At 45.1% G+C, this 26,237-nt stretch overlaps 1 protein-coding gene across 2 annotated transcripts in view; it reads left to right on the top strand.

Moving 5' to 3' along the window:
- ITPR2 (inositol 1,4,5-trisphosphate receptor type 2) overlaps positions 1–26,237 on the top strand; it is a 536,947-nt gene that overhangs the window by 235,471 nt on the left and 275,239 nt on the right. For both annotated transcript variants that reach the window (XM_051850872.2, XM_051850873.2), the window contains 6 exons: positions 7,974–8,063; positions 8,426–8,551; positions 8,873–8,995; positions 9,604–9,804; positions 11,705–11,956; positions 14,962–15,087. In XM_051850872.2, the coding sequence (XP_051706832.1) occupies positions 7,974–8,063; positions 8,426–8,551; positions 8,873–8,995; positions 9,604–9,804; positions 11,705–11,956; positions 14,962–15,087 (918 nt within the window). The remainder of the gene's footprint in view (positions 1–7,973; positions 8,064–8,425; positions 8,552–8,872; positions 8,996–9,603; positions 9,805–11,704; positions 11,957–14,961; positions 15,088–26,237) is intronic.

Genomic DNA, 26,237 nt, shown 5'->3' with positions numbered 1-26,237 from the left:
GCCAAAGCCAGGAGCCTAGAACTCCATCCAGGTCTCCCAAGCAGAGCAGCTGGGACTCAAATTGGCACATCTAAGGGATGCTGGTGTCCAGGTGGCAGCTTAACCGGGGCTACAATGCTGGCCCCATACTGCAGATTCTTAAGTGTAATGCTTATGCTTCCTGAATTTGTTATTTGGATTACTTTCACTGTAATACTCTTTTCCTTTCTTAGGCCTATATATATATTTTTTTTAATTTTAATTTTTATTTTTTTTTGACAGAGTGGACAGTGAGAGAGAGAGACAGAAAGGTCTTCCTTTTCCGTTGGTTCACCCCCCAATGGCCGCTGCGGCTGGTGCGCTGCGGCAGGCGCACTACGCTGATCCGAAGCCAGGAGCCAGGTGCTTCTCCTGGTCTCCCATGTGGGTGCAGGGCCCAAGCACTTGGGCCATCCTCCACTGCACTCCCAGGCCACAGCAGAGAGCTGGACTGGAAGAGGAGCAGCCAGGACAGAATCCGGTGCCCCAACCGGGACTAGAACCCGGTATCCTGGCACTGCTAGGCGGAGGATTAGCCAATGAGCCGCGGCACCGGCCAACCTATATATATTTTTTAAAGATTTATTTTATTGACTTGAAAGGCAGAGTTACAGGGAGAGAGAGAGATCTTCATCCACTAGTTCACTCATCAAATGGCTGCAACAGTCAGGACTGAGCGAAGAACGAAGCCAGGAACCAGGGGCTACTTCTGGGTCTCCCATGTAGGTGCAGGGCCCCAAGGACTTGTGCCATCTTCTGCTGGCTTTCCAGCACTTTGACAGGGAGCTGGATCAGAAGTGGAGTGGCCGGGACTTGAATGGGTACCCATATGGGATGCCGGCATTGCAGGCAGAGGCTTTACCTGCTATGCCACAATGCCGGCCCCTCATAGCCTGTTTTTAAAATCAATACTATTTTGTTGTAAACTTAGAATTTTCCTGTATATTATAAAGTAGTTACTATCCCTCTCTTTCTTACTTTTCTGTTTGTTGCCCCACCACCACCACACTTAATTGAGAAGCGGGATGAGAGAAAGAGAGAGAGACACACACACATAAGAGAGAGAGAATGAGAAAATTAAATCTGCCTGTTCATTTTCCACATGCCTACAATAGCCACAGCTGGGCTAGGCCCAAGCCAGCAGGCTGGGACTCTGTCTGGGTCTCCTACCTGGGTGGCAGGGACACAGGTACTTGCTGCCTCCCGGGGTGTGCATTAGCAGGGAGCTGGAATTGGCTCTAGAGCTAGGATCTGCATGCCAGTATGGGGAGTGGGTGTCCCATGCAGCGGCTTAACTGCTTTGCTACCATGTCTGTCCCCATTTGTTCCTTAATTCAACACAAGTTGTGGGTGGAGAATCCAAGATCTTAGGGTTTCTTTTCCTCAGCAAGTGGCTGATAAGAAAATAATAGGCATTGATGCATTCAAGTCAGAGTGTACGTTTGTTGCTTCTTCAGGCGTCACGCCATCTGCTAGGCTTGCTGGGTGAAAAGCGAGTCTGAGAGAAGGTGCTAGTTCCTGCCGCTCACATTCTGCGTGCCCAGCCCGCTTCTCCCCGCTGTGTGCACGTGCCATGATGAGGTCGTGGCAGGGAAGCTGTCTGCACGCATGCGTTGGGTTTCAGAGTCCATCCCTGAGGGCCTGATCACAGAACCATTTCCACTTCTATACGGGACTTGGTTGTCACCTGTGCTCCCTGACTCAAGGGCCGCTCATCCTTTCTGCCTTTGAGGAAATGCTGATGAGTTCACAGCCACCTCTCGAGCTGCATCGGGAAGTTTCTGGGACACATTTCTGCAGGATAATGGCTTCCTGTTGCATTCTCATGAAAGCACTTACCTATCAGGGTCTTCTCAGTTTTCCCTAAGACTACCCTAAGAGAAGGGTACCACTCTGGCACACGTGGTTCTGATGCCTTGTTCAACAGAGGTGGAAAGAGCACAGGGGACTTGGGGGATTTTGTTGGACGATACATTCAATATCATCAAACATGATCTGGAATGACACCAGGCAGGTGAGAAGACACCAGGACTGTGTTGGTCTTGGCATGGAGGGAAATATCAAGCAGGTTGGGGGTCTGTTAGGAATGTGTATTCACTGTCTCGTAGGAAGGGGGTTGGGTTGAGTGCAGGAGTGCCTGGAGGAGTTCCCTGCCAGGCAGCTTCAGTCCCTGTGGATCTTAGTACAAATCTAGACAGCGTCAGGTGCCTCCGCTGTGGGGCCAGGTGGTCCAGGCTGCCGTCACATGCGAGGTCAGAAAGCAGATCTAAGGTAACTGGGTTCGGCAGCCCTCTTGTTTGTTCGTGGGTGACTGGTATATGACGTAACGCTTAGATTTGGAGGTAGAGGTAGGTATCCTTACCTCGTCACTCCCCAGGGGGTTGTCTGAAGGCGAAACCTTCACTCTGAGGATCCTCAACTCAGTTGTATTCTGCTTGGCTAATCAAGTACAGAAGACTGGTTCCTAAATGCCTTTATTTATTGATTATTTTTTAAAGGATTAATTTTGCTTTTATTTGACAGAGTTAGACAGTGAGAGAGAGAGAGAGAGACAGAGAGAAAGGTCTTCCTTCCGTTGGTTCACCCCCCAAATGGCCGCTTCGGCCAGAGCTATGCTGATCTGAAGCCAGGAGCCAGGTGCTTCTTCCTGGTCTCCCATGCGGGTGCAGGGCCCAAGCACTTGGGCCATCCTCCACTGCACTCCCTGGCCACAGCAGAGAGCTGGCCTGGAAGAGGAGCAGCCAGGACTAGAACTGGTGCCCATATGGGATGCTGGCGCTGCAGGCGGAGGATTAGCTAAGTGAGCCACGGCGCTGGCCCCTAAAGAATTAATTTTTATTTATTTGAAAGGCAGAGTTACAGGGAGGCAGAGGCAGAGAGCGAGAGAGGTCTTCCATCCACTGATTCACTTCCCAAATGGCCGCAATGGCTGGAGCTGGGCCAATCCAAAGCCCAGAGCCAGGAGCTTCCTCCAGGTCTCCCAGATGGATGCAGGGGCCCAAGGACTTGTGCCGTTTACTACTGCTTTCCCAGGCCATAGCGGAGAGCTGGATCAGAAATGTAGCAGCTGGGACTTAAGCTGGTGCCCATATGGGATGCTGGCACTGAAGGCTGTGGCTTTACTCATTGTGCCGCAATACCGGCCTGTGCTTTTATTTATTATTTAAAATTTGTTGAAAAGGCAAAGACAGAGACTGACTGACTGGGAGAGATTGATATTCTCTCCATTGCTTCACTTCCCAAGTGCTTTCAACAGCGAGGGCTGCACTGAGCTGAAACCATGATCCACGTCCCCCATATAGGTGGCAGGAACCCAAGTACTTAAGCAAATCACCTGTTGCCTTCCAGTGTGCACGTTGGCAAGGAGCTAGTGTTGGGAGCTGAGCCGAAACTTGAACCCTGGCACACCAGTGTGTGATGCAGGTGTCCCAAGTGGCGTTCTGACCGCCTCACCAAATCTCTCTTCCTGGATGCTCTTCTCATGTCTTGGAGGAAAGTGGAGAAGAGAGAAAAGGCATTTGACCTCTGAAACCAGAGGGAGAGGCTGGTTGGCAACTGAATCACTGCTTGGGTTGAGGAGTTGGGTCGAGGGTACAGGTGGTGAACAGTGCTGTGCAGGCGTGCTGACTTGACAGCTTTGCTGAGGAAGGTCCTCCGTGGACCTCAGAGGGGTGGGAATAAGTAGAAGGCATGCTCCGAGCTATTTCAGTCATGCAGCTGCAGATGGGGGCAGCTCTACGTGGTAGGATTTGGAAAGTTCTATTTTTGAAGCACAATTGCCCTTGCTTAAATTAAGGAGATGGATCTCCAGTAATTGGTGCCAATATTTACTTCCCTTGTAGCTCCTATGATATTATTTTCTTATATCATTTTTGATATTGGTATAAAAGTTTCCTTGTCTGATGCATTGCAAAATAAAAAATTGGGAGGGTGAGGAGGAAGCTATATTTAGACCTGTATTTACTCTTTTTGTGTCTGCCTGGAATCCTCTGCTCAACTAATTTCTAGAGTCTGCTTGCTCTCTTGTTGCTGAACCTGCTACTGCTTTGTGTTATGGTATGAACTATGTAATTAAAAATATAGCCATTTTTGTAAAATCACTTAACTAAGCTGTTTCCCGTTGTCCATTAGGGGAAGTAAATTCAGGTTGTCCAGATGATAGAAAGCAATTACAATCAAGTGTAAGTCCTTTTGGATTATTATAAGCTTGGCAGTCTTCTCAGTGTTAACCATGTCCACCCCCACCCCATCCCCCACCCCTGAGTCTTGCTCAGTTCTGGGACTCTGCCTTAGTCCTGCTTCTGCATTTTGCATGATTGTGATATTTTATCATGAGAATAATTTCAAAGTTTTGTGGATTTTTCCACTAACTCAGAACTAAATTTGTATAGGGTATAAATAATAGGAGACATTGCTTCAATACCTTATTTAGCACATTCCGGCATCGGCGTATGGAAACAGAGCCTAACTGTATTTATATGGTTTACATATTAAATTCCCTTGATCAGTAATTGGAATCATCCAGATGTTCTGTGGGTTAATACTTTTGTTAAGTCTAATTCCATTGAATTATTCTCTGAAATTCATAGGTTTTTTTTAAAATTGAATTTGCTGGTGCTGCCTCCTTTCGTTGACTGCTGGCAATTTGAAATTAAAATCATATTTCTCTGTAATTCCCACTTGCAGAGTTTACCTTTGTCTGTATCTTGTGCTGAGTTGAACTGAAGAGCTTGGTTTTTTCTAACATCATACATTTTGCCCAACATTAGCTTTCCTGAATAAAGACAGTAGCTTTGTCTCCAGGTTGCTGTTGAAAAACAGGCTCACCCAGAGCTACCTGTATTTTTAACTGCTTCCTTCAAAGCTGGCCCACATCGGAAGGGTCTCTTTTCCATTGAAGGGACTTTGTCAGTCTTGAGACTTGGGAATATGTGAATCCTGGTTTGTGGAGCATAGTTGGTTTACTTTGACATTTTGTCTCTTCCAGAAAAAAAAAAAGGAAATGGCCTTTTAAAAATTTCACTCTCCTCCTTTGTGATCAGAAAAAGGAAATTTAACTATACTTCTAGTTTTTGCGATTTCTCCTTCTCATCAATAAATTATTTTTGCTATCTGGGAGAAGTCCTGTTTGTCTCATTCTCTGACCTCCGGTCTCTTTCCCTCTCGATGGTTTCCATTGATCTCACTGCCTTCCCTCTTCTAGGCCGGCTTCCCTTGCAGACATAGTTTTGCATTTTCTTTTACAACTTTTGAGGGTTCGCTTCCTTTTATTTCCCTGGAGTGGAGGCTGGACCGCTTCCATTTCCCTCCTGGTGTTCATTACGATAGGTGGGTGTCGCAGCCCTGAAATCCACCAGAGTTGTAATTTGATGTGCTCAGTATTGGCATCTTTTACTTTGTGGGAGTTCCAGTTCTCCTGAGGGAGACACAGGAGGACAGAAAGGTAGATGGTAACCCTAAAGATCATCATGTCATGATGAAACAAACTTCAGCACAGACTCAGTGCTGAGGGAGTTTGGTAACAGCGAGTCATTGGCACATAAAGCAATTTCAGTAGAGTGAGGTGTAGATTCTTGTTTTGAGGTCGTTAGCGGGAGCAATAGTCAGAGATGCCAAGATGACTTCCCTTCTGGGGCAGTGTCCCTGAAAGTGCTCGTGTAGCCTCTACCTTCTGTGTTTTTAAAGGTATGAGAGAGTCAGTAGATGGTAGCGACTACTTTTGCATAAGAAAGGAGAGTGAATAGGGAGAGGGGCAGGTGAGGTAGAATTCACAAAATCCATCGTTCTCTGAGACCCAGGAGGGAAGAAAGATAGGTTGTGGATGATACTGGGAATTTTCAGGTCTGATACAAGAGCTTCCATCTGCTCAGGAAATGGGAGAGGAGGTCACTGCTAGGGTGGAGTTCGAACAGGGGGCCTTGAGACAGTAGTTGCTAGGGGAGAAGCAGGAGAGGGGCGTGGAGCTGGCTCAGAACTGGTCAGAAAACTGCAGCCTCACATCTTTCATCAGAATTGTTTGGCACGGTACGAAAGTCCTTTTGTTTTGCATTGATTTTGTGACTTGTCCCGGAAAAACCACTTGGGAACAGTGAAATCATGTTGCTTGGCCTCATGTATCTCTGTGACTTTTTCCTGAGCCTGGACTGGGATCTTTTATAAGAACCCAACACCAGCAATATAGTTTTTTTTCACCCAAATTGAACTCGATGTTCATTGCAAGTTCCATTTTGTACCTGTTGTAAACCAGGGATGTATTGGACCCTTGGCATCCTCCTGCCCAGTCTGTGGGGCACGCTCTGTCACTTGTTGCATTCTTCATGCTGTTCTTGTTTGTTTACTTTTTTTAAAAAAATTTATTTTATTTATTTGAAAGAGAGGGAGAGACAGATTGCAGTCCCCTATCTGCTTGTTCATTCCCTAAATGTCTGCACTTGCTGGGGCTGTGCTAGGCTGAATCCAGAAGCCAGGAACGCCATCTGAGTCTCTCATGTGGGTGGCAAGAACTTGGGCCATCACCTGCTGCCTCCCAGGGCGCACATTACCAGGAAGATGGATGGAAGTAGAGCTGAGATTTGAACCCAGACACTTGGAATGCCGGCATCCCAAGTGCAGTCTCAACTGCCTCACTGAATGTGTGCTCTGTTACGCCAGTTCTCGCTGTAGCACCTGCAGCTAAGTGGACATTTTCCTCACCTGACAAGCCTCATTCTACCCAGCCTTGCACCTTTTATTCTGTTTTCCTCTTTGAAGACCTTGGCTTAGACTTCCTCTCCTTCACATGAAGCTGTCTAAAGCTGTAGCTGTTCTCTCTCTCTCCTGAATTGGACTCTGCTGAGTTCAAATCTTTTTCGTCTCTCTCCTTAATTTTTTAGGTAGACTGTAATGCTCTGATGAGACTTACATACCATAGTCTAGTACCAGGCATGCATTAAGTCTTAATAAACGTTCTAATCAGAATTGTTGGCAATTGCATTTTATTTTATTTTCATTTCGTGACTTTAGGAGTTGATATCTAAAACATGTACAATTCCTACACTGGCTTTTAATTGTGGTCTACAGATAATGCTTGCTGTAATTGAGTCTTTTTGGTGTTGTAGGTCTTCTTAATGAACTTTTCTGATTTAGTAATATCAACTGTGATTTTTAAATTTTCTTCATTTTCATGGCTCTGTACATGCTTGTTGATCCCAACTGGTGACTCTTACAGATGTCATGGTAACCTGGGTTAAGTTGTTCTTCCCTGCCTTCCCTGAAATGCACGCTGCTGTTCATTTCCTGCAGTTCATTCCTGATAATAAAATTACTTCTTTAGTGCTTTGAATTTTTACTTCTCATATAGACAATATAAAACTATTATATGTTGGGTATGTATATATATACTATATATACACAGTATTAGTATGTGTAACAACTTTGGCTTTAAAATTTACCTCATTGATTATTATTAATTATTAATGCCATTTATGTTGTAGTTCTAATTATAAAGTAATGAATGTGTGGTTCACTCAAATCAAGATACTTAAAAAAATTTATTTATTTGAAAGGCAGAGAGAGGGAGGGAGTAAGCGTGTGTGATCAGTTGATCACTCGATTTTCAATCTACTGCTTCACTCCCCAAATGCCCACAATGGCTAGGACTGAGCAGGCCAAATTCAGGATCCCAGAACTCCATCTGGGTCTCCCAAGTAGATAGTAGGGGCCCAAGTGCTTTGCTACTGCATTTGCTACTATACATTAACAGGAAGCTGCAAGAGAAGTAATTGGGACCCAGATTGGCACTCTGATGTGGGATGCACATGTCTCTCATGTGGTAGCCTAAGCCAGTGTGCCACAATACCTGGGTTGAATAATAAATTTATTCCAAAGGAACTGTGAATCACATTACCTGTTGGAAAATAAGTCAGTTTATAGTAGAACGATTGATGGCAAACAATTTGCATTTATGTTTATTTTAGGAGTCAAACATTTTAAGCCCGGTGCAGGATGGAACAAAGAAACCTCAGATTGACAGCAATAAGCGCAACAACTACCGAGTTGTTAAGGAGGTCAGTGGAAGTGAAATGTTTTTATTTTATTCATTTATGTTTCTGTTTTCTATTCCTTTTTTAAAGTTTTCTTTTATTCATATAAAAGGAACAAATTTCATGTATTTCATATATACAGTTTTAAGTACATAATGATACTTCCCATCCCACCCTCTTCCTTCCCTCCAACCCTCACTCTTCCTTTATTATTTTTCTTAAATTTACAATGACTACTTTCAGTTTACCTGAACTCAACAAGTACTAAGTAGAAAAACCGCTGTTCCTCAAGGGTATAGACAACGGCTGTTTGCACAACAAATAATTTTTGCTTATATATTTAATGTTATCACTTATTATGTTTAATACATTTCTTTTTTTTAAAGATTTTGATTAGGCTAAGTAAACTGTGTGTGCAGAATAAAAAGTGTCGGAATCAGCATCAGCGATTACTGAAAAACATGGGGGCTCACTCGGTGGTGCTGGATCTCCTGCAAATACCCTATGAAAAGGTGGGTCCTTAATTCCTTTTTTCTTGAAAGTCTTATTTTGATGCAATTTAAAATGTGTAGCAAAGGTGCCCAGGTAGGAACTGGAGTAGACTCTGAGAAGGACTGGGAGGAAGCGGTGGGCTTGAAACGCAGAAAGAGCGAAGGAGGAAGAAGAAAAAGAAGGTGGGAAAGACCCAGAAAACACAGGGAAGGGACGCAGGACAGTGGAGAGGTGCAGGCGCATCGGGGCACAGAGGACGCAGGGTGAGGAACCTGCTCCTCGTGGTGTCTGCTGCTTCCTGCGTCTGTTTCTGTGTGTGATGTGCTGCTCCCTGCTTGCAGAATGATGAGAAGATGAACGAAGTCATGACTCTGGCCCACACCTTCCTGCAGAATTTCTGCCGAGGAAATCCACAGAATCAAGTTCTTCTTCATAAACACCTGCATTTGTTTTTAACTCCTGGCGTATGTATTTCGTGTGACTCCTCATATTTCTTGTAAAGTGTGCATCGACTTAATTTTAGGAGCTGCAGTGAATAGAATTTTATTCATCTTTGTCATCTCATTCTCTCCCTAAAGATGAGTATCTTTTATTTCTATAAAGGAAACTTAAAAAATTATATGACTTCTAGATGTAAAGAATTTTCATTTATATGTATTTAGTTTCATGTTAGGGAAAAGATCTGGTAAAACTAAGAACTAACTGTATAATACTGTAAATAAGATAAATGTGGAAAACTCAAAGGTGGAATTAACTCTGGTCTGACAAATATGTTCAAGCAGTGCTTAAGGAAGAGCTAGCTGAATAATAGATAAATTAATTTCAAGAATACTGTTGCCAACATGTCACGCTTCGTGATAACAAGCTCTTTTCTCCACTTGGAGTCTTTTGTGAGTTCAGTTTCCTTTTAGTGCTGAATGATCTGATTGCATTTTGTAGAAGACTTGCATGGAAAACTCAATATGGCTTTGTATAAAATATGAAACCAATCACAGGCAGGGAAATTAGGCTAAGTACCGCAGAATGGAAGGCTGATCTTGTGATGGTTCTAAGGGCGTGCTCCTCTGTTCAGCTCCTTGAAGCAGAAACCATGCGGCACATCTTCATGAACAATTACCATCTGTGCAATGAAATCAGCGAGAGAGTAGTGCAGCATTTTGTGCACTGCATTGAGACACATGGCCGCCACGTGGAGTACCTGAGGTTCTTGCAGACCATTGTGAAAGCAGACGGCAAATATGTGAAGAAATGCCAGGACATGGTAATGACAGAGGTGTGTTCTTGGTTTGTGTTTTATGAGCTCCATGTAAACAATATGCTCAAGTATGTATTTTCTGCTAATTTGGGGGTGAAAAAACCCAGTGACATAGGTCTGGGAAATTACTCAGTTCAAACACCACTATTTAACTGCAAAAATATTTTGATTTATTCTTAGTGAAGCAACATATGAAATAAGTTGATTTCATGATTTTTGAGGAGTTTGCGTTTTGCTTTTTGATACTTCACAAATTTGTGTTTGTTAAATAGCAGGTAAAATCTGATGGTTTTAAGTGACAGAGTTCTGTATTTTAAATTTCAGTAATAAAGACTGATTGTGAACTCTGCTGTACCAGGGCCTTTACTGCTGTTTCTCAAATCTTGGATGGCTGTTCTCTGACACTGTTTGCAGAAGGCTCTGAAGACAATCAGGCTAGTTAATAAAAACGACTTATCAGCAATTTATTACAACATAAGGAACTTGTTTGAATAATGAAAGTTTTTAAGAAACGAATGAATAGAGTCCCCCTTTTGCGCTTTTTGCTGTGGTGTTTGACACCGAGGGAGATGTACATAATGAGCCAGGCACTAGCTAGGAACCAAGTGAGATACCTTGGAGAACTGGCAGCTCCAAGAGCCCACGGGGCTGTCACTGCCATGTGATCTGCTGGTTTCCCTTGGTCTCGATGGTTGTAAGGCAACTTCATGCATGTTGCCAGATAGCTCTATCGTGGACTATAATGGTCAGGGGCCTTGTTATAACTGTATTCCTTTAATTTGGGAATGGCAGGTATTTCCATGTGGATTCAATATGAGTCCCTCCTGCCACATAGAAATTTTTTAATTTATCTTAAAGTCTTGAATTTTTTATGTAAATTGTCAGTTAAGATGTCAGTGAACGTTTTGATCTTGTAAAATATACCTTTTTCTTGTTTACGTTTATATTGATATTCTTCATTGCCTAGAAATGTGGGAGCTAGTCTAACTGTGAATTATGATTGCGAGGTAGAGGAGGTAGAATGGGAAAGCAGCAGTATTGAAGCCAGTTCTGTGACACATTCCAGACAGAGTGTTTCATGTGTAAAGAAGTGTGTAGAATATTATAGTATCCCTATACATAATATATGTTTTGACAGATACACATTCTTTTCAACAAAACTTTCAAAGTATGCTAGTTAATTGGCTTATCAAGTTAATAAATAGAGAAAAATATATATACATGTTACCCACCTGATTATCTTGCATTAGGGTTAGAAAATTGGTACTGATAATAGGTTGACAGTGATGCATTATGACTTTGAACAGTACAATTGCACGTGCTCAGATTCCCTCCTGAAGTTATGGAAACAAAATATGAAGTAAAATTTATGTCCTAAATGTACCTTTATACTAATTTGTTTGTCTCTCCCATTTTTGAAGTATTCTTTTCTTCCTAGTTTCTCTCATCTTTACTTTTATATTCATTCACTACTGTGACACATGGAACTTTCCAGATGTTTAGAGAGTTGTTCTTGCTTTCCTATTTAGTGTCCGTTGAAGCCACGGGGATAATATTTTCCGCTTTAGTAAAATTAGACTTGGGAGACCTCTGGTGCTGTGGCAGTGGAGTGTTCCATCTGAAATCGAGGGAAAGAACTTTGTTCTTTTACAGGTTTAATTTCAGTGTGTGACAGTTTACTATCTTCGGTGTCGTTTGATTCGTGCCCCATCTGCTGTTCCCGTATCTCCCCAGCTGGCTTTGGTGCCATTCATAACTGATCACTTTGGCACACAACTGTACCGTCTTCACCACTCTGCCTTGGCTCCTTCTGCTTCTGCAGTATTGTCTGTGCTTTTCCAGCCGGATTAGGCCTCCGGAACTAGCGGCCAGGAAGAACATGGGGGTTGCTATGTGGGCTCTCGTGTTGTCCTTGCAGCTGATCAACGGTGGTGAAGATGTGCTGATATTTTACAACGACAGAGCATCGTTTCCCAGCCTTCTCCACATGATGTGTTCCGAGAGAGACCGAGGGGATGACAGCGGCCCCTTAGCCTACCACATCACACTTGTGGAGTTGCTGGCGGCGTGCACGGAGGGGAAGAACGTGTACACGGAAATCAAGTGTAACTCCCTGCTGCCCCTGGACGACATAGTCAGGGTGGTGACCCACGATGACTGCATCCCTGAGGTGAGCCGCACAAGGGCCGAGCTGTTGGAGAGTGGTTATGAACGTTTGAAGTCCCTCTAAGTGCCAGAAGTCTCCCATACTGATGCTTATCGTGAGATCGTAGATTTAGCCAAGAAATCCTATTTAGCCTTGCGATTTGGAAAATCTAAAATCATATGGTCTGCTTCTTAGTTCTACAAGAAGTTATGGAAGAGGATAAACTGTTGGAAAATCACTACTGCCGCTCGTTTCCTGGAAGCTCTGAAATTCTGCACTTGGCAGTGGGATCAGAGGGAAAGGCTCACTAGCAAGCTAGAATGTTCTAGAGCATAGAGTCGGTGCTTCATTAATGATTTATGATGGTTGACAGGAGAGGCTATGACAGTGCCTCAAGGCCAGGTGTCGTACTCTGTAGGTTTTACTTTGCTTTATGGAGTAGAGGCCTCTGTGCTTGGCAGTATGCACACCTGTTCTGCTTTGTTCACGCATCCTCTTTAGCCATCTGTCCTGGTTTGGCTCTGATGGTGAGGAAAGAAGCCTCAGTAGAAGCTGGTTGTCTGCCAACAAGAATCTGTTCATGAGGCTTCCAGGAACGCACATTTTCTTTTTTCCCCTACTGTTGTGGGGTATCATTGCAAAGTGCGTAAATGTGTGGTTCGCTGGCCATGATGTAAAACCAAACATTTCAAATCACAGTAACTTAAAAAGGTTCAGGTAGTGATGGACTGGAAATTATGTGGAGTTTTGTGGGATTGTTGGTAGCTCAGCTCAAGGGTACCTCTTGCCTAGGTTTGAAATCAGATGACAAAAATGGGAGCTGTGGTATGGTGACAGAATCCATGGGTTCTGCCCTCATTTGAGATCATGGTCCAGACTGTGCCTCTTCCCACCTGCAGTTCCTCCACCTCTGTGTCAGCTGAGTTACCAAAGAGTCTCACTTCATGCCTGAGCGAAGCCTTCCTGAGGGTCTGTCTTCCTCAGGGCAGACTTCAGGGCACACTTCTCTTGGCCTCCCTCTGAGAGTCTTTGAGAGTCTGTTGTTTAGCATTTGACCTTTGCATTTGTTTTCAGTTCACACATGTCTGTAGCCCTCATTCACTTCTGCAAGATTTTGAGCTGGAGGATACACTCAACAAACACGTTTTGAATGAATGAATGAACAAAGGAATCAGAATCCTGACTGTTTTTTTCTAGTCAGATGACTGATTCCAACAAATTACTTAATTTTCCTTTGAAGAAAAGTTTGAGATGAAGGGAAGGAGCCAGGGAGGAAAGCAGGGGGGGAGAGGGAGAGTTCTCCTATTTTTTTTTTTTTTTTTGACAGGCAGAGTGGACAGTGAGAGAGAGAGACAGAGAGAAAGGTCTTCCTTTGCCGTTGGTTCACCCTCCAATGGCCGCCGCGGTCGGCGCGCTGCGGCAGGCGCACCACGCTGATCCGATGGCAGGAGCCAGGAGCCAGGTGCTTTTCCTGGTCTCCCATGGGGTGCAGGGCCCAAGCACCTGGGCCATCCTCCACTGCACTCCCTGGCCACAGCAGAGAGCTGGCCTGGAAGAGGGGCAACCGGGACAGAATCCGGCACCCCGACCGGGACTAGAACCCGGTGTGCCGGCGCCGCAAGGCGGAGGATTAGCCTAGTGAGCCGCGGCGCCGGCTTAGAGTTCTCCTATTTTCTGATTCACTCCCCCAGATGTCTGAGATGGCTGGGGCTGCATCAGGGCCACAGGTGGGAACTAGCAACTCAGTGTAGATCTCCCATATGGGCGGCAGGAACCTATTATTTGAGCCATCCCTTGTGCCTCCCATGGGTTGCATTAGCAGGAAGCTGAAGTCAGGAGCAGGAGGCATGACGTGAACACAGGCAGTCTGATGTGGAACACAGGCATCTTAACCACTAGGCTAAGTGCCCACACCTACTTAACTTTCCTGATCATTAATTTCCACATCTGTAAAGTAAAAGAATGATCGTATGTACAGATAGGACAGTTGTTGTCAGCATGATTGTGGTAACGCCCTAGATGGCTCAGATGTCTCTTCTGCCCTGTGATCATCCTTGGCACAGGCACTGTGCCACTGCTAGTGGCACCAAGGGCATGAAAAGTGGCCTCAGGTTCCTTTTGGATATCACTGGGAGTCCTTGAATCTCCCGTAATTACTTAAAGTATTTTTATGTATATGTGTTTTTCCGGAGATATTTGTAGCATTCATCAGGTTTTCATAATGAAAAAGAGAATCAAAGAAAAGTAAAACCAAAACCTACTTCCCCATGCATTTAGAAATGGTATTTGTCAGTGCAACTCATCCTAGCCTTTTATGAGGGGTGTTGCTCTTTCTGGAAAGTAATTTTTCCCCATCTACATCTTAAAGCAACACAGTTCTTCTGGTAAACCGTTAGCCTATTTCTTCTTGGAAATAGTAATTTAAATAGGTTTTTAAAAGGTTTATTTATTTGAAAGGCAGAGAGAGATAGTGAGTTCCATCTACTGGTTCACTTCCCAAATGACTGCAACACCTAGGGCTGAGCCAGGACAAAGCCAGGAGCCAGCTTTATCTATGTCTCTCACAAAGATGCAGCGACCCAAACACTTGGACCATCATCCACTGCTTTCCCGGACACATTAGGAGAGAGCTGGATTGAAAACCAAGCAGCTGGGACTCAAACCAGCACTCTGGTGTGGGGTACTGATGGGGCAAGCAGTGGCTTAACCCACGGTGCCGCAGCACCTGTGCCAGAAGAGTACTTTTGACTTCTAGTGTTTGAGTGCAGTAGGTGTGGTTTGAGTAAAGTGCGCTTTCTCACAGTAATCCCGAGGCCGGGGACATGGAGTACGAGGTCCTGTGTTTACCCTGAATTGGAGGTGGATGATTTTAGCAAAACAAGGGAAATGGGAGTTCTATCTGGATTTATAACATGACATAAAATATGCTCTAATCTCCTATAGGAACTAACACAGATATTATTTAACCTTTCGTAATTGACATTTGAAAATGAAAAATAAAACTTTTTTTATGTTTGAAACTTGCACAGGTTAAAATTGCCTATGTGAATTTTGTTAATCACTGTTACGTTGACACTGAAGTGGAAATGAAAGAAATCTACACCAGCAACCACATTTGGAAATTATTCGAGAACTTCTTGGTGGATATGGCAAGGGTGAGTTAAACTAACCACTGAAAACTGTTTCATATTTGGTACACGTGTTAGTCCATCTTCCATTACTATAACAGAATGTCCAATGCTGAGTGCACAGCTCATGAGACTAGAAGTGCAGATAGTGTGGTACTTGTTCTGCTGTGGGCCTGCTGGCTGTGCCAGATTGGCGGATGGCATCATGGCAGGGCAGTGGGTGAGAGGAAAGAAAGAGCACATGTGAGGCTGGCGCCCCGGCTCACTAGGCTAATCCTCCGCCTAGCGGCGCCGGCACACCGGGTTCTAGTCCCGGTCGGGGCGCCGGATTCTGTCCCGGTTGCCCCTCTTCCAGGCCAGCTCTCTGCTGTGGCCAGGGAGTGCAGTGGAGGATGGCCCAAGTGCTTGGGCCCTGCACCCCATGGGAGACCAGGAGAAGTACCTGGCTCCTGCCATCGGATCAGCGCGGTGCGCCGGCCGCAGCGCGCCGACCGCGGCGGCCATTGGAGGGTGAACCAACGGCAAAGGAAGACCTTTCTCTCTGTCTCTCTCTCTCACTGTCCACTCTGCCTGTCAAAAATAAATAAATAAATAAATAAGCAAGCACATGTGAGACAGCAAGTCAGAGAGATTCGGAGGGACCAGCTCACTGTTGTGTAATAACACATTCAGTACAACTAACCAGGGCCCCATGAGAGTGACAGTTCCTTCCAAGGGCAGTGCCCTTGTCACTTCCCAGTAAGCCCCACCTCTTAAAGGTTCCATACCACCTGTCAACATTGCCACTTTGAGGACAAAGCTCCCAACACATGAACCTTTGTGGGACAAACTGTCCCCAAGCCATAGCAGTAAAGTCATCTGCCATCTGGCCATCTATCTTTTAAAAATTTACTTATTTGAGAGGTGGGGGGAGAGAGAGAGAGAGAAAGCGACTGGTTTACCCTCTAAGTGGCTAAAACAGCTAGGGGCCCAAGCTAGGAGCTGGGAACGCATCCAGGTCTTCTGTGTGGGTGTCAGGGACCCAGGTATTTGTGCCATCACTGCTGCCTCCCAGGCTGCTCATTGGCAGGAAGTGGATCCCAGTCAGAGCTGAGGTTTGCACCCAGGTGTTTCAGTATGGAACAGGGGTGTTCTGCCCACCAGGCCAAGTACCCACCTCATCAATATCTATATTTTGAATAAGCAGTATTAGGTGTTTGCATGAAAATTTGTGGTAAACCCACTACCTTTTGATTTAATCCTTTTTATTCATAAGATTGTGAATGAGTTTCACAGTATCTCAAGTGAGAGATTGAGTCAGAATGCACCAAAAACCTAGTGCAAGGCCTGTACAAACTTATAAAGTGTTCATTTTTACCTCCACGGAGGACTCTGTTTGTTTGTTAATAATTAGAGTCTTAGTGGCTTTTTGATACAGGCTAGGGAAGGCACTCCGCAGAGGTCAGTCTGTGTTCCACCCCTGCTGTGGGTGCAGGTGCAGTTCCCAGCCGCAGAGGGGAGGGCCTGGAGAGGTGTTGACCGTGGCTTCCATACTGATAGGTGCTTGACCAGATGGCTCAGGACTTAGCATTGCTCGCCGTTGTCTGACTCAGAGTCTTCCTTGGAAGAATGTTCCAGTAATTTAATCACCTGGCGTTTTTGCCCATGTCAGCAAAATTATATTCTTCTTTCTTTTGAGTCCATTTCCTCCTTTTTTTTTTTTTTTTTGGCTGGGGGCCGTTGGGGAGGACACATGGAGCTGGTTGACATTTGTTAGATACTGCCTGGCATATGTTGTCCTCTGTTAATGTTGAGTAGCTGAGTAAATGAAGAAGGGAAGGAAGGAAGATAAAACTCGTTTCCTTTAGCACATCTTAGGCTTTTGTTTTGCATCCTGAGTTACTGAAATGTGCAGGGGATGTTATTTTAGTGCCTTTTTTCTTTTTCTTCCTTTTCTTCTGTTAAATCTTTCTAGTTTTTACTTGAACGTTATGGGACATGATGTTCAAATAAGGGTTTCACTAGTAGAACACAGTGTATGAGTGATATGATAGGCCCAGGTCCCTTGACCTGCCTGTCCTCCTGAGCACTGGGGGCCTTGGATAGGCCTTAGAGAGATTGGTTTGGAGGAGAGGGGTAATCGATGTCCATGTTTCTTTTTCTTTTCTTTTTTTATTTTATTTTATTTATTTGAAAGAGTTACAGAGAGAGGTAGAGACAGAGAGAGAGGTCTTCCATCTGCTGGTTCACTCCCCAGATGGCTGCAGCAGCCAGAGTTGTGCCGATCCGAAGCCAGGAGCCAGGATTTTCTTCCTGGTCTCCCATGTGGGTGCAGGGGCCCAAGGACTTGGGCCATCTTCTGCTGCTTTCCCAGGCTACAGCAGAGAGTTGGACTGAATGTGGAGCAGCCGGGACTAGAACCAGCGCCCATATGGGATGCCAGCGCTTCAGGCCAGGGCGTTAACCCTCTGAGCCACAGTGCCAGCCCCGATGTCCATGTTTCTATGATTGTATAAGAATGAATGTTAAGTGTGATCCATTCACCTCGCTCTACTGAAGCAGGGACAGCAAAGCAGGTGTAATAAAGCACTGATTATGGAGCCAGACACCGAGAGCGCCCTTGATTAATAACAGCGGAGCGTGTTAGTCCAGCCCAGGAACTCTATTTCCTCAAGGCTTCCAGGGGAAACGTGCCCGTGTTACCTTTGGTGGGAATGTGCTCAGGCACACGTGAAGTAAGGTCGTGTCTCTCTCGCTGCATTTCCACACAACCAAAGCCGCTTCCTGCCTACCTGTAGGGAAGCCATCCTGTTCCATCCACCATTGGCCATGTCACTGGTGTTTATCCCTGCTGACCTGTGAGGACCTTGTAGCTAGCAGCTCCCTAAATCTCCAGGGACCTTGAGGTAAAGGACGACTTAACATGCCAGTGACTGAGCTTTAAAATCGCACGTGCAGGAAGATACTAAAGAGATTACAGACTGATTTGCAGAGTTGCACAGTGCCACAGACTCCAGATTAGCTGGGGAAAGACCAAGGTCACTTTCTAGGCAGCGTGAGTAATGAAGCTAAAGGGATCTTATTTTTTAAACCAAGGGAAGCTCTGATAACTGCTATTGACTATGCCATATTGGAAACGCTGTTCCCGGAGATGTGTTCATAACGCAAAATCAAGTGGAGTTATTTTCCTTTTTAAAGAAGTATGCACGTGAGGCAGGCTCCTAACCCTTTTGACTGGGCAGCTGTGGAGTATTTTTTGGTGCAGAGAGGCTCTAGGGGACTGTGAGGTGTCTTTGGAGCAGTGCACATCTAACCACCGAGCCACACCCAGGAGGCGTGCGTGTTCCTCTTTCCCCACTTTCGTTCTGAAGCAGCCGCTCTGTAATCCTTTCCCCAGGTTGACAGGAGGTCGTCCTTCCTGTTTCAGGGACGGAAAAGGAAACCTTTCCACACCTGAGAGGTCTCTGTCTGCCTTGAGGAAAGGTTAAGGAGCATACAGAATCCTTCCGTACCTGTTAACATGAGTGAGAGGCTGCCTTTGCTCTCTAGGGGATTATGTAAGACTGGGAAGAAAGCCTGGATTCTCTGAGGTTGTTAGGCTCCTGTCCAAGCACTGTATGCTCGTGTACCCCTGGTGTTTGCTTCTGGTGTGACATTGTGTCCTCGACCCTGAGGGTGGCATGGGGCTCCATGCGGCTGGCTGAATGAGACAAGGCCTTTGACCTAGGACTTGAAGGAGTCAGGAGTGGCAGAGGGTCAGTTGGTACTGGAATGAAGGATTCTGGGAAAGTCGTGGAGGCGTGGCTGGAAGCCGCAGTGCAGCGGGTGGAATCCCAGGAAACACCCTCTCTGGACGGGCCGTCTTCAGTGGACACAGGGCACTGGCTGAATTCAAGTTAGAAGAACAAAGCTGGTTAAATGAGTGGGAGATAGCCTTGCAGGCAGATCATCACCAGTTCAGTAGAGCAGTCGGTCTCCCACTTCAGTAAGCACTAGAATTACCTGGGAGCTTCTTAGCATGCATGCTTCCGGGTGCTGCCCCCCAAGTTTCTGATTCACAGTGTGTGTGACTTTGCGTTTCTGATAAGTTCCTTAGTAATGTGTAGCTGCTTTTCTGGAGACTACTCGTAAAAGAATCACTGTGGCAGAGCATGGCAGTTAAGAGTGGAGGTTTCAAGAGTTAACTACTAGAACACCTGAAAGGTAATCCGTAGAAGTGAAATTAACAAGTAAGATGCAATGATTTTGAACAGCCCTCGTCTTGACTGTTGAGCAAGTTTTATTTTTCGTACAATTTATTAAACCCTGCTTAGTATGGAGTTAACTGTATGTGCATTAAGTTAATTGAAAATAGATCTTAGTAAAATAGAGGGAATAGGAGAGAGAGGAGGAAGAGGAGTGGGAGTGTGTGTGGGAGGGTGAGTATGGTGGGAAGAATCACTGTATTCCTAATTGTATTTATGAAAAATATGAAGTTTGTATTTCTTAAATAAAAGGTTTCTGGGGGAAAAAAAGTTAACGAGGATTTGGCGTTGTGGTGCAGTGCGTAAAGTTGTCTCCTGCAGTGTCGGCATCCCAAATGGGCACTCGTTGAAGTCCTGGCTGCTGCACTTTCTGATCTACCTCCCTCCTTATATGCTTGGGAAAGTAGCAGAGGATGGCCCAAGTCCTTGGGCCCCTGCACCCACGTGGGAGACACAGGAGAGGCTCCTAGTTCCTGGTTTTGGCCTGGCCCAACCCTGCCATTTGGGGAGTGAAACATTGGATGAAAGACCTCTCTCTTTCTCTCTCTCTTCCTCCTTCCAACTCTGCCTTTCAGATTAAAAAGAAAAAAAGTTATTCAAAGCAGTTTTCAAGCTTAGACTCTGCCTCTTACTAGCTAAGTCCTCTTGGGCAAAGCCCTTAACCCCCATGGCCCTGAGCTCCCTTATTTGTAAAATGAAAACACATTTCTCGTAGGGTTACTGGGAAGATTCTTTGAGATAGAATCTATCTATCCACTCAGAATCAACATTATTACAAGATTATCTGTAGCCTTTTCATCAATTTCACAAAGCTTTCTTAAGTCCTATTTGAAACAGTAACGTTGAGGATAGCATATGAGATGAACAAGATTCAGATGTTACAACATCACAGGATTTGCACCTGTGAGACAAGGGGAAGGGACCTTGGGGCACAGGCATCTGGTCAACTGGATCTGAAGAATCAGTTGGAACTCAAGGATCTTGGGGTTCGAAGGTCTTCAGCACCTTCTGGGTTACTTCCACTTGATATCTGGGGAGACACTTTCATTATTGTACAGCTTTGTTAAAAGTTGTTGAGTCAGATTGTTACTTATAATTTTTCCCCCATTCTTCCTCCTGTGGAAAGAGAATGATGCAGTTAAGCCGAGATGTAGATATTAACTGTAAGTGGCACATTCTCCTCTCCAGTGATCTACTCTGAAATGATAAAATGATGCAGCTTAAAGGAACTTAAGATCATCTGGGTTGGCTTCTAGTTTTGCCCCGAGGTCATAGCGGGAGAATTTGCTGGATGTGTCTCTCAGCCCCTCTTCGAGGAGGATGTCTGCTGCCGCCCAGTCCACTGCTTTTTCCCAGAGCTCCTCAGCTTGTATTTCATGATGATTCTCAGGTCTCTGATCATTCTCTCTGAGTCTTTCAGTGGTTCCTCTTCCGAGGGCTTTTTGGGCTCCCTGTTTGAGCATTCCTTCATCTTTCCTCTGGTTTATCCGTGTTTCTGTTTAGAGGGGAGGACACAGGCAGGGTGTGGCCAGCACGGTTTTATTTGAGTAGGAATTTGGAGAACAGTTTTGTATGAAATCATGCCCAGTGAGATACAGCGTGCAGTGACACCCACACTGCCTTCCACCTTTCTCCTCGGTTTTGCCTTAGGCAGCACCACCGTGTGTTTTCCTCTGCTCTCTCAAGAGCTCCCCTTACTGCTCCTTGCATTTTCCTGTTTGCACTTTTGTCTTTTTCTTGGGAAGCCCCATGTCAGATAATCTTTCCTGGAAGATTGTTCTTAATATGCTGGCACTAGATTATTTCACAGACTTGTTTCGTTCTGATTTCCTGATGACAGACACCTGTAATACACCAGGTTTAGGGAGGCAGCAAAGCTGTAAGACCCATGAGAAGTAGCTCCCCGGTCTTTCAGAGCATTAAATGACAGCCCACTGTGATCTATGTGTTAGTGCAGCTGGAATTGATGTTCACTGGGCACAGATGCTCTCCCGTGGCCCTGTACCTGATGGTTGTTGCAAAGTCCAGGGATTTCAGTCATTATTAGAAACCGCATGGCATGGAGTGCATGATGATCCATGCTAGCCGCGGACGATATATTTTTGGAAGATGTTCCCAATTTTGCTATCAATGTCGAGGTCCCATAATGCCCAGCAATACTGTGAGTGATGCACTGGAGGAATGGAATTAGACCACGGTGTAATTGGAGGTTGCACCTCACTCAGGGTCGTGTCACTGCCCCATCAGTCCTTGCTTCACAAGACAAAGTACAGTGTTTCACTTTCAGATAGATGGCTCCAGACGTTTAGTCCCTGAACTTATCAAGCAGGGAGGAAGTAGGAGTAAGGATAGAATTTATGTACATTGAAGCACTCTTTCTGGGGCTGGTGCTGTGGCATAGTAGGTTAAGCCTCTACCTGTGCTGGTATCCCCTATTGGGACTGCTCCACTCCTGATCCTGCTCCTTGTTAACGTGCCTGGGAAAGCAGTGGAAGATGGACCAACTGCTTGGGCCCCTGCACCCATGTGGGAGAGCCAGAAGAAGCTCCTGGCTCCTAGCTTCAGATTGGTCCAGCTCCAGATATTGTAGCCATTTGGCGAGTAAACTACTAGATGGAAGATCCCTCTCCCTCTCTCCCTCTCTCCCTCTCTCCCTCTCTCCCTCTCTCCCTCTCTCCCTCTCTCCCTCTCTCCCTCTCTCCCTCTCTCCCTCTCCCTCTCTCCCTCCCTCCCTTCCTCTCCCTCCCTTCCTCTCCCTCCCTTCCTCTCCCTCTCCCTCTCTTTCTCCCCAATTCCCCTCTTTGCTCCTTTTCTCCCTCCCTCCCTTTCTTTCCCTCTCCCTCTGTTTCTCCTTCTCTCTGTAACTCTGCCTCTGAAGTAAATACTGAAGTAAATAAACAAATCTTAAAAAAAAAAACCCACACTTGAAGAGATGTATAATTTGGGACATGCTCAAGCTGACTTGCCCCAAATGGTAGAGTTAGAAACATACCAGGGGATTCCAATTTAATCCCATCAAGGTGGCATGTACCAATGCCATCTCACTATTCCAAGTGATCAATTTCAGTTCACAATTGATCATAATGAAAGGACTAAGAGTCAAAGGGAGCACATAAACAAGTCTAGTACCTGCTAACACTAACTGATAGAATAAATAAAGGGGAGAGTGATCCAACATGGGAAGTGAGACACTCAGCAGACTCATAGAATGGCGGATGTCCTAAACAGCACTCTGGCCTCAGAATCAGCCCTAAAGGCATTCGGATCTGGCTGAAAAGCCCATGAGAGTATTTCAGGCATGGAAAGCCAAGACACTCTGGCAAAAGATCTCTGTGAGTGAGATCCCAGTGGAAAGAACAGGTCTTCAAAGAAGGGGGTACTTTTCTCTGAAGGGAAGAGAGAACCTCCACTTTGACTATGACCGTGTCTAAACAAGATAAGAGTCGGAGAACTCAGAGGGCTTCCATAGCCTTGGAAACTCATGACTGGAGCATAGGGAGATTACTGATGCCATAGACAGGAGTGTCAATTGGTAAAGTCAACAACAGGAGTCACTGTGCACTTACTCCTCATGTAGGATCTCTGTCCTTAATGTGCTGTACATTGAGATTTAATGCTATAACGAGTACTCAAACAATATATTTCACTTTGTGTTTCTATGGGGGTGCAAACTGTTGAAATCTTTACTTAATGTATACTAAACTGATCCTCTGTAAAAAAAAAAAAGAAAAGAAAAGAAAAGAAAAGAAAATATCAACTCCCAACTTGACTCTCACTGGGATTAAACATGACAATAGGTCTGATCTGATTTCATCATCATTTAAAAAAAAATCATCTATTATTTTTCACTTTATGTTTCTGTGTGGGAGCAAACTTGAAATCCTTACTTAATGTATACTAAGCTGATCTTCTGTATATTAAGATAATCGAAAATGAATCTTGATGTGAATGGAAGGGGAGAGGGAGTAGGAAAGGGGAGGGATGCGGGTGGGAGGGACGGTATGGGGGGGAAGCCATTGTAATCCATAAGTCGTACTTTGGAAATTTATATTCATTAAATAAAAGTTAAAAAAAAAACCCACACTTTCCATTTTCTTGCATTTTCTAGGATTAAGTAGGTTTTTTGTAATTTCTTTTTTTTTAAATAGGTATAAGAATATTGTCTTTTTTTAAAAAGATTTATTTATTTATTTGAAGTCAGAGTTAACAGAGAAAGGAAAAGCAGAGAGAGAAAAAGAGATCTTCCATCCGCTGGTTCACTCCCCAACTGGCTGCAACGGCTGGACCCGTGCCAATCTGAAGCCAGGAGCCAGTAGCTTCTTCTGGGTCTCCCATGCAGGTGCAGGGGCCCAAGGACTTGGGCCATCTTCTACTGCTTTCCCAGGACATAGCAGAGAGCTGGATCAGAAGTGGAGCAGCTGGGACTCGAACCGGCACCCATATGGGATGCCGGGACTGCAGGTGGAAGCTTTACCCGCTATGCCATGGCACTGGCCCCATTCATTTTCTTTTCTTTCTAAAGGTGGAGGCACCACTGCTGAGTCTCATTTTCCAGAGTTCTTTATATATGACCCTACTAGCTGGCATTGCAAAGAAGTGAAGACTTGTGAAGCCTTCAGTAACTTTTCTTCTCTAGGAAGCGTGGTCAGTGGCTGTAGTGTTCTTTCTCCCCTTGTGTGCTGAATTGTGATGCTGGTGCCCATCCACCCTGACCCTTTATCTGGCTCTTCTCAGGGATGGACTGGCTACTCCCTGTCCTACATCGTGCTTCTGCTTTGTGCATTGTTGGCAGCATTTATTGTCACTGGCCAGTGCTTCCTGAAACAATTCTGACCTTAAATGGTCACCTGCTGCTTGTGCCTCCTGCTGTCCTGGCTGTTTCTCCTCCTCCTTCTCAAATACTGGATTATCCAATGCTCAAACCTTGGGCTCCAGTTCTTCTTTATCTACCATCTCTTATAGATCGCACCTTCTCTCCTCACTTCTTTGCCAGGCTGGTGGAAGCCCGGGCCCTTCCCCTGGTGCTCAGTCCCACATATTTAAATGATGCCACGGCCTCCCCTCTTGGCCATCCAGCCTCAGACTCTTCATTCAGTCCCAAGCCCGCTGTAGGATTGTTCCTTTCAACTCAGTATGTGACAATCCCATTACTCACTCTGGTCATTCAGCCAAAACATCTTCGTGTCATCTGTAAGTGTCAATTTCTTACAACTAAAGTTCAGTCCTTCAGTAAACAGTCCCGACCATAATGGTCAAAGAAGAAGACCAAAGAGGAGGGGAGCAGGAGGGGGAGGGGGATGTGGCGAAGCAGGTGGAGGAAGCTGGTTCAGATCACGTCTCTGCCAGATTCCACCAGTGACTTCCTGTCTCACCCAGAGTAAAGCCCTGCATGATTCCCTCCCGCCCCCATCCTTCTTCCCTTTGCCTTGTTCTCCCCACAGCTCCTCCCTTGCAGCTCCTCTAGTCGGCCAGGCACACTCCCACCTCCACCCCCAGTTCTTAAAAGTGGGCCAGCAGACGGGAAATTCTCTCTCCACCTTTCAAATAAATAAAGTTAAGTTTAAAAAATGATTGTTGAGAATACTGGTTATCTGAGATGAAATGAGCACACATCATGTAATAGCAAGAAGTGCAGTGGATTTTAGAGCTAAGTGTAAAAAATTGAAATAATAAAATGGATGGAATGCAGTAAACATTTATCTTTCTTGGATGGTGAAAGTTTTAAAAGCAGTGAATGAAGGGGGTGGTGCTTTGGTGTAGCGGGTAAAGCCACTGCCTGCAGTGCCAGCATTCCATATGGGTGCAGGTTCAAGTCCCAGCTGCTGTGCTCTCAATGCAGCTCTCTGCAAAGCGTGGGAAAGCAGTAGAAGGTGGCCCAAGTGCTTGGGCCCCTGCATTCATGTGGGATACCTGGAAGAAGCTCCAGGCTCCTGGCTTTGGAGTGGCCTAGCTCCAGCTATTACAGGCATTTGGGAAGTGAACCAGCAGATGGAAGACCTCTCTCTCTCTCTCTTGCTATCTCTCTCTTTCTCTCTCTCTCTCTTTCTGCCTTTCAAATAAATAAATAAATCTTTTTTTTTAACTTTTATTTAATGAATATAAATTTCCAAAGTACAGCTTATGGATTACAATGGCTTCCCCCCCATAACGTCCCTCCCACCCACAACCCTCCCCTTTCCCACTCCGTCTCCCCTTCCATTCACATCAAGATTTATTTTCGATTCTCTTTATATACAGAAGATCAGTTTAGCATACATTAAGTAAAGATTTCAACAGGTTGCTCCCACACAGAAACATAAAGTGAAAAATACTGTTTGAGTACTAGTTATAACATTAAATCTCAATGTACAGCACACTAAGGACAGAGATCCTACATGAGGAGTAAGTGCACAGTGATTTAAAAAAGAAAACAGTGGATGAAGTTAAGGAAAATCACAGATATTTCATTTTGAAAATTTAATAGATATATAAGATCATAAATAGAAATAAAAAATAAAAATAAAAGACTTTTTAATAATGTACACTTTTAAAAAGAGTAGTAACCTTATAAGGGTAATAATCATCACAAAATTAAAATACTAAGAAAAATGCCAATAATAAGAAAATGGAAAAAACAGGCACTCATAATTTATAGTTAATAAGCTTCCAAAAATGTTCTGTTGGTTACATTAAAAATACAAAAGAAGCTAAGATCCAGCTTTCAGGTATCCAAGTTACAAGAGGGAAAAGACTATATTAAATGTTGGTGATGGGTCAGCCGGTGCCGGGGCTCACTAGGCTAATCCTCTGCCTGCGGCACCAGCACCCCGGGTTCTAGCCCTGATCGGGGCACCAGATTCTGACCCGGTTGCTCCTCTTCCAGTCCAGCTCTCTGCTGTGGCCCGGGAGTGCAGTGGAGGATGGCTCAGGTCCTTGGGCCCTGCACCCGCATGGGAGACCAGGAAAAGTACCTGG

Source organism: Oryctolagus cuniculus, chromosome 9 (genome assembly GCF_964237555.1).
Source record: "Oryctolagus cuniculus chromosome 9, mOryCun1.1, whole genome shotgun sequence".
NCBI classification, from domain to species: domain Eukaryota; kingdom Metazoa; phylum Chordata; class Mammalia; order Lagomorpha; family Leporidae; genus Oryctolagus; species Oryctolagus cuniculus.
This window is presented reverse-complemented; position numbering and strand designations above follow the sequence as displayed.